Raw genomic sequence first — 16,043 nt, forward strand, 5'->3', positions numbered from 1 at the left:
TTATTATGATTTGTCAGGTCTTTGCCGCCTTGCATTTTCTTCACAACTTATTTTCCTACCTACCCTTGTGTTACTAGTAACTGTAGTAACAATCTATTGAATCTCTTTATCCAAATCATTTGTCTAAATTGTAGAAGCATAATACCAAGGCATTGACTAACTAATTACATTTTGCCAACCAGAAAAATAACCCATTAATACCCGCTTTAGTTTATTTTCGGTCACCAGTCTTGACACAAGCTCGTACAGCATGGAAACGGGTCCATAACTTCACTGAGTCCTCATAATCCATCTTATTACCCATGCCATTACGTCACATCCTACACTATCGTCATCATCTTCATGTGCCGTAGACAATCATGGTGTTCTGACCATGATTGTTCTTGGCAGTTTTTCTACTCAAGTAGTTTGCAATTGCCTTGTTGACAGTGTCTTCACAAGACTGGTGACCGCAGCCATTATTAATACTCTTCAGAGATTGTCTGCCTGGCATCAGTGGTCACATAACCAGGACTTGTAATATGTACCTGCTGCTTGTACGACCACCCACCACCTGCTCCCATGGCTTCACATGACACTGATCAAGGGAGCAAGTAGGTGCTACATCTCGTTCAAGGGTGACCTGCAGGCTAGTGGAGGGAAGGAGTGCCTTACACGTCTTTTGGTGGAGACATGTCTCTACTCTGACACACCACAAACTTTTATAGTTTGCAATAATGTTTGCATTTGGGAAGTATTATACATCCCTTTATCCACAATATGTGTTACTTAAAAGAACATTGGTCTAACACGGGTTCCCAACTTTTTTTTTTGCCATGGACCTTTGCCATTAACTGAGGAGTCTGTGGACCCAGGTTGGGAGGCGATGGTCCAACGTGATTAGCCTTTCACAAAGTAATGATAGCCCTAATTACCATGTTATTTCAATATTGCTGGCTGTAATATTTTAATAACTTTTGTATGATAGATAGAAGTTGACTATGATCAATTGAGAAACATTACTTGAAGCTTCACAATGGAACAACAATTGACCACTTTTGTCTAGTAGAAAAAAATACTGGAAGAATGCTTCGAAGATAAACTGAAAGTTGTATTAGATCCGAGCAGAAGAAATATAAAATGGCCAGAAAAAGCAGCAAAACTGTGGATTGGGATCAATTGAAAAGTCAGCGAAAGGGATTATGTAAAAAGAGATTAGAGATAGCTTGCAGAAGACAAAAGCTGACTCAAGATGTGTGAGCAGATCAGTGAAGATAAAATTTGATTCCCATATTCAGAAGTAGGGAAATTTATAATGAGGAACAAAGGTGGCAGACCAACTAAACATGTGCTTTGGCTCTGTTTTCCCAAAGAAAAACACAAATAAAAACTCCCTGATGTGTTTGGAAGCAATAGGGTTTGTGATAGAGATTGAATGAAATGGTGTTGGGAAATTGATGGGGTTGAAGGTTGATATTATCCAGAAATTCTGGAGGAGTGCAGCAGGTCCCTCTTCCCTTATCTATTCCCCTAACTTCTTACCTCTTCTCACCAGTCCATCACCCCCCCCTGGGTCCCCTCCTCTCTCCTATGGTCCACTCTCCTCTCTCATCAGATTCTTTCTTCTCCAGCCCTTGACCTTTCCCACCCACCTGGCTTCATCTATCACCTTGTAGCTATCCTATACGACCATAAGATATAGGAGCAGAATTAGGGAATTTGGCCCATCAAGTCTGCTCCACCGTTTCATCATGGCTGATCCCACTTTCCTCTCAGCTCCAATCTCCTGCATTCTCGCTGTATCCCTTCATGCCCTGAGCAATCAAGAATCAATCAACCTCTGCCTTAAATATTCATAAAGACTTGGCCTCCACAGCTGCCTGTGGCAAAGAGTTCCACAGGTTCACCACTCTCTGGCTAAAGAAATTCCTCCTCATCTCCATTCTAAAAGGACGCCCCTTTATTCTGAGGCTGTGTCCTCTGGTCTTAGACTCTCCCAGCATAGGAAACTTCCTCTCTACATCCACTCTATCAAGGCTTTTCACCATTTGATAGGTTTTAATGAGAGTTCTCCCCCCACCATTCTTCTGAATTCAAGTGAATACCGGCCCAGAACCATCAGACACTCTTCATATGACAAGCCATTCAATTCACCTTCCCTCCCCCCAACCCTTTCTATTCCTGCATTTTACCCCTTTCCAGTCCCGAATAAGGGTTTCAGCCTAAAACATTTTTTTTCATTTCCACAGACGCTGTCTGACCTGCTGAGTTCCTCCAGCATTTTGCATGTGTTGTTTGGTTTTCCAGCATCTGCAGACTTCCTCATATTATGGAGCTATAAAACAAAAAAAATAAGATGTATTCCTAGTGAATTTCACAAGTCCTTTGGACTCTGGAAGATTTCTAATGAATTGAAGGGGAGCTAGAAAAAGTAAAAGTAAACTGGTTAATCTGACATTGTTAGTGTGTAAAATGTCTGTCACCGAAAGATGGAATAATGGAAGGCTGACAGAATCAGACAATGTTAAACTGGATATACCTAAAGGAATGCTTGAGGAATCATTTGGGACATTATTTTTGGATGATGTAACTGGAATGGATGAGGACTACCCATGAATGTGATATTATTTGGATGTTAAGAAGACTTGAGTAAGGATGCAGAATCGAAACGTGGGTTTAGGTGTAAGGTACTGAAAGGGGTGTCATGGTATCAATAAATAGTGTTTTTCTGATGAGCGGGCAGTGGCTAGCGGCTGCTGTAGGAGTTAGCACTTGATTCCTAGCTATTGATTATTTATTAATAATTTAAAAGTGGGAACTTAATGTAGTAGGTCTAGATTTGCAGACCATCCTGAGCTGAGTGGAAATGTGAGGATGTGAGCTTTGAGAAGGATGCAGAGAAATCCTGAAAGGACTTGGACAAGTTGAGAGAGTGGTCAAGTGCAGTATAATATGGATAAATGTTAGATATTACATTTTGGTGATTAAAATCAAGAAAGAATGATTTCTGTAGTGACTGATTAGGAAAGGGGATATATAATGAGATATGGATGACTCGGCATAATGATATCTGCCTGTCCTTGAGCATCTTGGAAAGTTATATAGATAGGGAAGCTGTATAGGCATATGGGAAGATATATAGATAGGGAAGCTGTATAGGCATATGGGAAGATATATAGATAGTGAAGCTGTATAGGCATATGGGCCAAGGACTTGCAAATTGGACTAGCTTAAGTGGGCATCTTGTTTGATGTGGGTAAGTTGGGCTAAATTACCTGGTTCCATGCTGTAGTAGGTCTCCGTAGCTCAGGGTCAACCATGAATGTTGCGTCCTAGCTGTCTAGGTATGCAAGCCAGGGCAGCACGAAGTGAAGAGCAAGCTGGTGCCCAACCCAAAGGAGTGGCAGAGACTAATACAATTTGGTACCAGCAGCATCGCAGGAGTTGCCAGCCAGCATTGAACTCAGTGTAGAACTGCCTTCGAGACTCAATCTGTGGATTTTTCCCTTGGGGTTTACTCCCAAAGCCTTCCCCAGAGGTTTGAGATCAGAGTTTTCCTTGTCCTAGATTAGCTGCTAGCCACAGCTGACGAGCCCCATCTGCCTGAGGTGACTGGTTTAAGATGCCAGTAATCCGCCTTTGCCCCTTCTCCTGTCAGTAGAAACACTTCCATGGAGCTTAGTAGCAAAGCCACAGGTGAGGGCCAGGAGCTGGACTTGGCTGTCAGAGGCTTCTTGAGGTGAACGCTGCTGGGAGCATTTAATAGGTAGTGGGAGCTTTTCCCAATTGCCACCCCCAGCTATAGCAACCTTAACAAACCTTCCACGCTGTATTACTCTTAAGACTATGACCAGTTGCTGAAAGTAAGCATGAAGGCACAGCAGCCAATTAAAAAGGCAAAATGCTCTGCTGGGCTTTCACATTGGAAAGATTCAAGTGCAGGAGCAATGTACAGTCTTGGCAGGACCGGACTTTAATGACTTGTGCAATTTTGGTCTCCTTTTGAAGGATGTTCTTGCTAAGGAAGGGGAGTGGTGACGATCACAAGACATTCCAGGGTTGGCCAGAATGATATACGAAGAGAGATTTTGTGTTTGTGTGTTCTTTTTATTATCACAAACACAAGAAAGTTTGTGGATGCTCGAAATCCAAAACTCAGCAGCTCAGGCAGCACTTATGGAAAAGAGTAAACAGTCAACATTTTGGGCTGAGACCCTTCATCGGGACTGAGAAGGAAAGGAGAAGATGTCAGAATAAAAAGGTTGGGGGAGAGGGGAAAGACACTGGCTGAAGTTGATAGGTTGAAGCCAGGTGGGTGGGAAAAGCTCGAGGGCTGGATAGGAAAGACTCTGATAAGAGAGGGGAGTGGACAATAGAAGAAAGGGAAGGAAGAGGGGGACCCTGGGGAGGGTGGGGAGGGGGGGAAAGTAATAGGCAGGTGAGAAGAAGTGAAAGGTCAGAGTGGGGAATAGAGGAAGGGTGGGGGGGAGTGGAATTTGCCCACTGGAAGGGAAAATCAATAGTCATTTCATCAGGTCTGAGGCTTCCCAGACGGAATATAAGGTTTTGCTTCTCCAGCCTGAAGGTGGCCTCATCTTGGCACACATCGGAACGGGAATGAAAAACAGAATTAAAATGTTTGGCCAACGAGAAGTCACGCTTGTGGCGTATGGTGCAGAGATGCTCAATGAAGCAGTCCCCCAATTTACGGCAGGTCTCACCAGTGTAAGGGAGGCCTTTTATAATAGTGTTCTATAAAATACAAAATAAAGGTTTTATTGTTACAATTTTTCAAATAGGAGACGGCGAGTAATTAAGGTGAGAATGGGAAAAGTTCAAGGGAGATGCACATGGGAATTTTTTTTGATACAGAGATGAGTGCCTGGAACGAGATGCTTCCATCTTTGTCTCTGGCAGCTCATTTCAGGCACTCACCTCTGTACAAAAAAAAAATACTTGCTCTGCGCATCTCCTTTAAACTTTCATAGAACACTAATTAAAACGTACATTGCTTACACATCACCCGTGTGAAACTTAAGAGGCTTTTAGATAGACATGAAAATGCAGGGAATGGAGAGATATGGATGATGCGCAGGCAGATGAGATTTGATTTAATTTGACCTCATGTTCAGCAAAGACACTGGGTGCCAAAGAGTCTGTTCCTGTACTGTACTGTGTTCTAATTTGAGCATGCGATTTATAAAGCAGGAAGGAAATCTAAAATGATTGCATGCACGAAACAAAAGGCAAAACCTCTCACTGTGCGTGATTTTTTTTTAAACCTGCAGAAGAAATCGATGTGGACGTGGAAAGCACTGAATACATATCAAGAGACCTGGATTGGAGCAATAGCAGTGTGAGTGACTCTGATGAGCAGATCAGTGTGAAGAGCAGCGGCAGTGATGAGGGGTACTTCAGTACAGGCATCAAGAGAATGAAACTGCTCCCAGCTCCTCATAAAACTCTTGCCAGCCTATAAGGAAAACCAGTCCAGTCGGATAACTACTTTCATATGATGAGTTACTGCTCCATGGTTGGACTTAGTGTTCTGTAGCACAACATGTCTTTTTCTCTCCTATTCATCATGCTTATTGTCTCCTGGTGCTTCAGATTTTCCCTTTAGAACCTACAGATTACTTTAAGAAAGTACGGAAGGTTTAGAGAGGGAAAGGACTGAAGGCACATTTCATATATTTGTTGGTCTAGCTCTTCTATATCATACTTACTCTTGCACAACCATTTTCACCTCGTAAGTTGTCCCTTTTCCTCTCTCCACCCCTCCACTGTATTTTGAAGCACTCGGATGATGCTTGCATCCTTGGACTGGAAAGAGAGCTATTAAATAGCTACATGTGTGCCACACAGGCAGATGCATCACACTGCATGTTAGCCTGCAAAGAAACTTAGCCTAAGGGTGCTGAGTAATGCTTGTTACATAGAATGGGATTTTCAAGTTTGTGATATGAGAATTTCTCTCGTGTTTTCAACAAATTGGACATGTTAGAGCAAATGTGCATCTGCTTTCATGTCTTAATATGTTACCTAATATAGAATCAGGAATAGGTGAATTTCAGTTTGATTAGATATCCCACCTTTCTGATACCATATTCCCCAATCATTTTGATACTTTGTGCACTCCATGTGATCAATCTTGCTTGAGACACTCCACAAGATTGCTCTAAAAAATACTGGAAGAGAAGTGAAAATTCTACCTGATGATTTTTTAAAAAATATGTAACCATTAGATTTGAATACCTTTGTTTTCAGGTGGCTTGTTGAATTCACTGAGGGTTCTCATGCAAAAGCAAAATACTGTGCATGCTGGAAATTCACAGCAAATCCAATGCAGTCTTCAGAAGGAAAGAAATGCTCAGAATAATTAACACCTTGCTTCTCCACTCTGATTCTGCCATAAATCGTGAATATTCCTAGCATGTGCAGTATTTTCCATGAGAAAACACTCGTATTCTAAGATTGCAAGAGATTTTGAGAATAATGCTACAGTTAGATTCTATGGTCACTATAAATCCTAAACTTTTTAACATCCCGGACATTAGGAATTCATATTATCAGTGAGGAATTCATGTTTTGTGCTTTCTGGAGTCTGTAACCATTTACGATCTGTTTTGTTCCTCTCCCATATTGTTTTGAGAAGCCATTATCTGAGTAGCTCATTGAATTTCTCTGTGAAATTTGACTGGAAACTCTTGTTTTTCCACGTGGTAGTATAGTCCAAGGATGTGGAGGATAAGCACACTAGATAGTTATAATTAAAACCTATTTGCATGGGCTACAGTCCAAATTCATTGGCATGTTATATGTGCCTCCTTAAACATTGACATGGAAAACCCCAGAGTCCCCGCCTGCTGATGAGCATACTTGAATCATGAGCTTTGAGCTAACATCTCTCTCAAATCCTCGCAGACTTGACCCATTTCCAACCCCGTACCATGCTGGGAAAGTAACAGCAGCTTGTTGGAAGCACAAACAACTCATATTAAATGGCAGTGCTCAAGCAGTATATCTGGTGCTCCGATTCTTTGAGTTGGAAGTTGAAGTTAATGCCGTCCATAGTGATATGACGTTCTTGAGGACGTTGGCAGATGCACTCGATGCTAGCCAGAGATTTCAGTGAGTTGACTGTTTACTCTGATAATGTGCAGACCAAGCATTTCCATTTTGTCTTAGGAAGTTGAAGCATCTTTGATATTTACTTTTCATTGCTTATTTTAATCTACTTTTATTTGTTGTTGTTTTGTTTGGATTATGTTCTAGCCCAATCCACATGTACTACGGAAAGCTTGCTTGATCCTTTTATTGTTCAAAAATAATACTTGTATTCTAGATGTTCCATTTCACAGACATTCATGCAAGTACTTGCAATATGAAACCTAATCCTTTGCTCACTATTCAGTGAGAAAGTTGAAAGGCTTGTTAAAGCATTAATTAAATTGTATGTTTTATCTTTGCACTCCTTAAATGATAATCTAAACTTAAAAGATCTGTCCATAGCAGCTCTAGTGCAGTTTCTAGCAATTTATCATAACCGTAAGGCAAAATAAGCTCTAAGTTTAAGAAATATTGGTACAAAGGTCTGGTGCAGTTTTACAGAAACTTTGCCCTTTCTCACACCTAAGACAGGGGCATTAACTTTTCTTAGTGGCAGGCCACTTTTACCCATGCGTTGCTTATGGCAACAGATCAATTATTAACACTTTGTGACAGTTGCACAAAAATACAAATGGGGTGTCTTGGAGACCACCTGCTTAAAGCAACCAGCAAACATCTGTTACAACAATGAATTAATGATTCTCTTCAACCTGTATCAGGAAATTACTTTTCTGGACAACTGAAGTCAGTCCAGGAAGGCAGCTGAATGAAGTGTCTTGACAGCAACTCTGTAACTTTAGCCGGATCTTCATAGGATTGGCATCAGGGTTAAGTTCAAACCTTTGTGATTTTGACTTGTGTCTGGTGCCGGATGTGAGATTTCCCCTGTACCAATCTTGAAGGTTAAGGATGATGTTGCATGTACTAGGCCAAACTCACTGGGTGGAAAGCCACCTCCAGGAGGTGGCCATAGATCTATTTTAGAGTTTTGGCTACAGTAAAACTGTAGCCCCATCAAAACCTGCCTGTTCTTTTAGTTATCTTCTCTCACTCCCTTTTTATAATGGCTCTTTGCAATTGGAAAATGCATCCACAGTTGGTTAATTACAGCTTATTTTTAGAGCTTTTTCCACTTCTCAACACCAATCGTTTCTCTCCCAATCTGCATCTTCCCCTGGATTGCCCTCCTTGTCCTTTCACTTCAATCATTACACAGGAACTAACTTTACCTGCGCTTCTACCTGAAAGTTGCCAGCACTGAACGTAAGTGTAACACTGACCCCAGTATTGCCCTGTGTTTTGGGGTGGGAAAAAAAAAGAAAAACAGCTCCATACCATCAATGTATTGCACATTTGCAGTTTTACTGCATAAATTGATAAGAGGGGCTAAATGGCAGATATGAAAACCTCAGTCCAGAGGTGTGTTTGCTGTTGGTATCAATGTGTAGACAGAAATTCGGTACTTCTCCTGCATGGTGGGTATATGATGAGTGCTGAGCATTCAATACATTGCACCAATATGTCACTCTGCCGAGCAGAGAGAACACATGAAATTGTTTTTAAAAATTCTCATTTCCAGCTGCACTTCTTGTTTGAATTTGATTCCTAATCGTGTATAGGATATGACAACCCTTCCCACATTTGCACTAATCTTTCTCACTAATGATAGGCATGCGTGGATTTTTTTTAAACTAGGAATTGCAAAATATTCCCATCTTACATTGTGAAATTTAAATTAATAATTAAAGTTTAATGTTTTAGAGTTGTTACTGTGCTTGTTAACAGCAATATGCTACAGGACAAATTCTTCCCTCGAGCACAGTGCAATTAAGCATGTAGCACTCTCCAATAACATACACCTGAAGATGTTTTCCCACCCTTAACCCTCAAAGTTTGCCCTGTTAGCCACCAGCGCATCAGAAGTTGAAACACATTTTCAAATACCAAGCAAAGTCTTTAGTTGAAGACCTGGGTGCTATGAATGCCTACAGTGGATCACACTTACCTGCCTGATGAGAACAAACTGATGTATCCACAATGATGCACTTAATTTTCAATATTTTGGCAACCACACGCAGTATAAAATAAAATTGAAAACGTTAGTGAGCCTGTTAATGGGTGAGGGGTGGAATGATGCCTGGTATGTGCAGATTGTAATTTAAAAAGTGTCATTGCAGTGTGACCTTTTCTCTCACCAAAGTCTCTCTCTCCATTTGTTGTGCAAACGAGAGAACCTCGTTATTGGGGAGGAAAAGCCTAACTGCCTTGTTTCTAAATTGAGCACTTTTTGAAAACACAGTAGAAACACCTTGGAGCATTTGATGGTGAGGAATATATTGGACACACACCGTTTCAGGATGGTGATATTGTGCCTTCTCCTCTGTTGGAATTTTAATGATTTTTGTGCACTTAGTCCGCCAGAGTCTATAGATTTAAACTGTGCGGAGATTTTGGTTTTTTTTGTTGTGAGTTTGTTCACATATCATTTTTCATACTGAACTCCCAGCTTGCACACTGACTGCACCTGATAGTAGACGTGACCTCACTTGGTTAAATTGGAATATATCTGAGTTATCACCACAGGTTTTCTTCAATGGTGGAATGGGGCCAGTGCTAGCTGAGACCAGTTTTTAAAACCATGAGACAAAGGCTAAATTGCCTAAATCTGCTCTTATCAAGTCTGCCCCACCATTCCATCATAGCTAATTTATTATCCCTCTCAACTCCATTCTCCTGCCTTCTTCCCATAACCTTTGACACCCTACTAATTAAGACTGTTTTACATGGTGCAGTTATTGTTCAGTCTGGGACTTAACCTTTCGCGATACTTGTACGTCCTTTTGTACTTCATTTCTGTGGTTCCATGTGAATGCTGTGGTCAGTCTTCCATTGTGTGCACCAAGTGAGAGGGTTGGGGAGGAAGCAGGGCACAATAAGCCCAATTGAAGTCCAACTTAGAAATAAATGACAAGTGTGTACAATTGAGTCCCTATTGACCAGACAAGTGTTGTCCGGTTAAATTTCCATGTCATATTGTGAAATAGAAACTGCCTCTGTAATTGTAACCAGTTGCCAATATTCCGTGATTCAATATTAGACAGTGTGTAGCTAAGATTTAAAAAGTGGCAAGGAGCAGTGGTTCTACACTGATTTCATAAAATATTTTTATAAAAGTTTAAGAAATTGGGCTTTGTTCCCATAACACTTAAGTGCTTATTGCAGAAAATCATAGCATTTGGAATCAGTCCTGCTTTTTTGGGTAATTTGAAGGCAAAACTTGGTTTTGGGTAGCCTTCATATAGACTGATCACCTGTTTTAGCCAAGCAGGTGCTGCATAAGGGAACGTGTGGAAAGGAATGGATTAATGGCACTGGGAATGTGTTAAGTGCTTCCAGAAACTCCCTAGCAGTATTGGCACAGGTTGCTTCTACAGATCTAGTTTTTAAGATATTTTCATATATGCCTGAGAATTTGAAAACTATGTTTGAATTATTTTGTTTTGGAGTTTCTCCAGTTCTTCAAAGTTCTAAGTACATTTATTATCGAAGTATTTATACTATATACAACCGTGCAGGCAGCCACAAAATAAAGAAACGCAATAGAGCCCATTTAAAAAAAAAACTGTCAAAAACCCAGTGTGCAAAAAAAACCACAAATCATGCAAATAACATTTCAGAACTAAAGTTCACAAAAGTGAGTTCACAGCCATAAAGCCAGTCAACACTGCAGCTGGGCCAGGAGCCCATCAGTTGCAGACCACTGCCTCAGTTCAGCACACAGATGAGCTTGTCTCTCAGAGACAAATGTGCTTAGCCTTTCAAACCCTACACATTTGAAGAATGTTCACAGTTCTGTGCAGGAGAGGTGAGAAATGTGCGCATTTGGATGAGCAAGGCAGGCTTGTAGTTTCATTTTAAAATCTGAATAGATTGACATAGAATTTTGACCAGTTTCATTACCAACAACTACATCCCACCCAGTTAGAAGAATTCCTCCATTTCCTGCAGCATTTGTGTCCAACCGAAGGACTTCATGCAGGCAAACCTAACTCGCTCACCACGGGGACATCACCTAGTCTCTGTGCTTTAGCTCAGAGAATTGTTGTTCAATGTACCTTGCACGATAGTTGCTTGGTTAGAATAAATCTCTTTTTCTTCTATTCTGGACCGAGTAGAAATGTTTATTTCTTTAGGATCTTGTTAATTTTAATCCCTAATATTTTGTTCCAATCATTTGCCTGATCTTTCCATTCTTGAGCTGGTACATAAGAAACTGAAGCACTTAGGGGAGGTGGGGAGAGATACTAAATTTTTATATGCAAGGTAAAAGATTCAGCATGACCCTGCACAAATGATTAATGGAGGGGAGGGCACAATTCTTTATTTTTCATATGCTGATTATTGTAAATACCTTTTTTATCCCTCTGTCAGGACCATACAGTGGTGCTTATTCCAGGTAGCACATGTGTCATGCTACTGTATGTGTTAGACATGTTTGTGTGTATGTATACTTAATGTATTGTTTGACTGTTGTATAAAATTAAAAAAAACAATTTATTTCATTATTATATCGTCTCTGTTGTAATGTGTTCACGGTAATCGCACTCCACACCCTCCAGCAACACAGAATTGTTCTGGACTTGAAGTGATTCAAGTACCGATATCTAACTTAAAAGTGGATTGTCGTCAAAAACAAATTAAGAACTCGAGTGCAAAGGGATTTGGGAGGCCTCGTGCAGGATTCCCTAAAGGTTAACTCGCAGGTCAAGTCAGTGGTAAGGAAGGCAAATGCAATGTAAGCATTCATTTTGAGAAGACTAGAATATAACAGCAAGGACGTAATGCTGAGGCTTTATAAGGCACTGGTCAAACTTGGAGAATTGTGAGCAGTTTTTGGCCTCTTATCTAGGAAAGAAAAGAATGTACCAGCATTGGAGAGGGTCCAGAGGAGGCTTAAGAGAATTATCCCAGGAATGAATCGGCCATAATCAAATGGTGGGAGCAGACTCGATGGGCTAAACAGCCTATTCTGGTCCTATGTCTTGTGGTCTAAAATGGTGAGGATCTCTTCCCATCTTCATTCAAAGGTATTCTTCCTGCTTTTCCAGGTCACACCTGGTCAGCAGTACAAGACGAAATTAAGGAATTAGTGAGCCTCTAAAGGAAAACAAGTGCAGTCACCCAGACATTGAACTTGCAACTTTTGGGTTGAATTTGAACCATCTATTGATCGCAGGTCAATCTCCTAGAGGTAAGATTCTATGTTACATACAGCACTGTACAAAAATCATAGGCATTTGCAGTATATAACTAGGGTGGCACAAGTGCAGAAACGCACATCCTTGAGACACCAGGCAAGGTCATTTGATTCCAAACAATTGGTTTATTGATAATTACAGAACGTCTTTCTGGTGCTTCTCACTCGCTCCCCTCTCCCTTCTTTTCTCAACCATGATACCCCTCGCCATGTCCCCTTCCCACTCTCAGTTCACAACATCAGAATCAGGTTTATTATATGGCATGAAATTGGTTGCTTTTGGGGGCAACAGTTCGGTGCAATACATAAGATCGTATTACAATTGAGGAACAATTGTTTGTAGACTGGATATTGAACTTTCTACTGTTGGACTTCGGCCACATTCCACCGAGATACAATACTGGGCAGCATGGGAGGTCGTTCCTGCCTGTGGCCATCGAACGCGCAGCTCTTCCCATGGAGAGTCAGACACCCTGAGCCAATAGACTGGTCCTGGACTTATTTTCCATCTGGCATAATTTGCATTTTGTTGTTTGATTGTTTGTGGTTTTTGTATTGCTATATTTATGCTCTGCTCTTGGTTGGTGCGGCTGTAACAAAACCCATTTTCCCTCGGGATCAGTAAAGTATATCTATCTATTTCTCGATCACTACAGTACTGCAGAAGTCTTCAGCACCCTTGCTATAGTGTATGTATGTGTGTATGTATATATATATATATATATATATATATATATATATATATAATATATACACACACACACACACACACACACACACACACACACACACACACACCAAAGACTTGCACAGTACTGTATGCTTTGGTAAAATTTACAGGCAGGAAATAGCTACTTGGTATATGCATGTTGGTCTGGATAAGGAGGTTCATGAGAATGATCCCAGGAATAAAAGGGTTAATGTATGAGTGGTGTTTGATTGCTCTGAGCCTGTACTCACTGGAGTTTAGAAAAATGGTGGTGGAAGGGGAGGGTCTCATTGAAATCTATTAAATATTGAAAGGCCTAGATAGAGTGGAGGGGATGTTTCCTGCAGTTGGGGGGGGGGAGGTGGGTGGTGCAGGGAGGGTCTATGAATCAGAAAACACAGGCTCCGAATACAAGGATGACCCTTTCAAACAGAAATGAGGAATTCCTTTAGACAAATGATGGTGAATCTGTGGATTGTGATACCACAAATGGCTGTGGAGCCCAAGTCATCCAGTATATTTAAAGCAGAGGTTGAGAGGTTCTTGATTAGTAAGGGTGTTAAGGGATACAGGGAGAAGGCATGAGGGCGGGGTTGAGAGGGAAAATAAATCAACCATGATGGAATGGCTCAATTCTGCTCCCATGTCGCATGGTCTTATACTGAGGGACAAATCTCCCATAATTAATATTAGCATTTCCTGGTTCTGCAAGCCAGAAGCTTTAATGGGTGTAAATCTGAAGGGCAAAACTGTTGAAATGGCCAGGACTATTGCTGAGTATTTTCACCAGGCCAAGTGCTTGAATTAAAATCTGATTAAAGGCCTTCGGCCCATCTAGCCCATGCCAAACTATTACTCTGGTCCCATCAACATTCACCCCAGACAATAGCCCCCCATACCTCTCTCATACATGTACTAATCCAAATTTCTCGTAAATGTTAAAATCGAACTCCAACCAAAATGGGTTCTTCGCATTTTCCTACCTCTTACTCCACCTGATGATCTCTTACCCACTCGTTTAATCCATTTATATCTATTTTAAGAGCTGTTTCAATGATGTCCTCCTTCACACTACTGGCCCAGTCTGCTTTATCGTTTTTCACTGAGATACAGTACAGAATAGGCCCTTTCGGCCTGTGCTACACCAAACTTGGAAGTTGTCGATGCCTCAGATGAGCAGATTTTTAATCCCTGGATTTTAATTGTAGCAGAATCCAGGCACATGTATTTGCCAAAAGCAACCAACAGCAGGGATTTTTGGATTTGCAATTTATGTGCCCGGTTTGTCGTTTATTCTAAATCCTGCAGTAGTCACAGAGTAGGTTATAGCGTAAACACAGTCAATCATCCCCTCCAGCCTGCTCCACCCTGCAAACATTTCCTTTTATATTCCACCTCCCCTTCATTTCATTCCATTCACTTGCCTTCCTAATTAATTGCTGCATCTGAATGCCAACTTTGTGTTTCATGCACGGGGATTTCCAGATCTTGTTCTGCCGTGTCATAACATTTAGATGATAGTTTCACTGTTACATTCCTCTCAGAGTCATAGTAGTACTACAGCATAGAAACAGGTCCTTTGGCCCATCTAGTCCTTGCCAAGCTATTACTCTGCCTAGTCCCGTCAACAGGTACCCAGACCATAGTCCTCCATACCCCTCCCAAACTTCCAACCCAAATTTCTCTGAAGTGGACATGAATTCTCACCAGTATCTCATTCTGAAGCATAGCAGGAGCTGGAGCATCAAAGACAGCGGGAGTGGCTGTCGGAGGGCTTGATAATCTATTTGCCGATTCTTGAGTCGGGGAAATTCGAAATAAAAAGGCAACGTTTCAGACCAACTGTAACACCGAAATAGCGACTCGCGGCCCTTCGAGCCACGCCACCCAGCAACCCCGACATAACCCTAACATAATCACGAGACAATTTACAATGACCAATTCTCTTACTATTTCTTCTTTCAGTTAGTCCTGACGAAGGGTCTCGGCCTGAAACATCGACTGTACCTCTTCCTATAGATGCTGCCAGGCCTGCTGCGTTCACCAGCATTTTTTATGTGTGTTGCTTGAAATTCCAGCATCTGTAGATTTCCTCGTGTTAGCCTACCAACTGGTGGGTCTGTGTACAGCGGGAGGAAACGTACTCACGGGGAGAGCGTACAAACTCCTTACAGGCCGTGCCAGGATACGAATCCTGGTTGCCTGTACTGTAAAGTGTTGTGCTAACCAGCATGCTATCAGACCACCCTATCTTTCCTGATAACGTGACAACCCGGCAAATCAAGATTCAAAATCAAGTTTATTTATCTCGTGTACATCAAAGCACATTAAAATGCGTGACTTGTGTTAACAACCAATGCACCTGGGTGTTGACATACATTCTGGCACCAACATTGTAGAACAGCGTAGAACACAAGTATCAAAACAACATTCCTTTCTCCCAACCACACATACAGTATACACAGTCCTCTAACCCCAAGACAAGCTGCCGCCTTCGGTCTCCAGCCTCTGTTCTCCCTATGGGCAAAGCCAGACCAACAGTACACAATATTCTCAACAGAAGTCTCTCATTCCAGATCTCTGTGTTAAGGGAATGTTTGATTGAAAGACCAGCATGCCATCTTCTTTCGTAATCACTTGTGGTTTCTACACTGATTCATGGACCACGTTATCAGGTCCCACTGAACACCAGTTAATCTCTCATCATTTAAAGAATTCATCACCATTCTGTTGGCATTTTCTACCTAAAGTGACAAACTTAAATTTTTGTCCACATTTTCCTCCATCTACTCTATTGTCAAAGTTGAAAGTAAATGTCATTATCAAAGTACATATATGTCACCATATACAACCTTGAGATTCATTTTCTTGTAGGCATACTCAATAAATGTATAGAATAGTAACCATAACAGAATCAATGAAAGACCACCCAACTAGGGTGTTTAACCAGAGTGCAGAAGACAACAAACAGTGCAAATACTAAAAGAA

General features: G+C 41.3%; 1 protein-coding gene across 1 annotated transcript in view; it reads left to right on the forward strand.

Annotated features, from left to right (window-relative positions):
• Positions 1-11,654, forward strand: part of mxd1 (MAX dimerization protein 1) — a 43,587-nt gene extending 31,933 nt beyond the window's left edge. Inside the window, exon 6 of the mRNA XM_072266649.1 lies at positions 5,268-11,654. Within this exon, the coding sequence (XP_072122750.1) occupies positions 5,268-5,458 (191 nt within the window). The 3' untranslated portion in view covers positions 5,459-11,654. The remainder of the gene's footprint in view (positions 1-5,267) is intronic.
• The last annotated feature ends 4,389 nt before the right edge of the window (positions 11,655-16,043 follow it).

This window comes from Mobula birostris, chromosome 8 (genome assembly GCF_030028105.1).
Source record: "Mobula birostris isolate sMobBir1 chromosome 8, sMobBir1.hap1, whole genome shotgun sequence".
In the NCBI taxonomy this organism is placed as follows: domain Eukaryota; kingdom Metazoa; phylum Chordata; class Chondrichthyes; order Myliobatiformes; family Myliobatidae; genus Mobula; species Mobula birostris.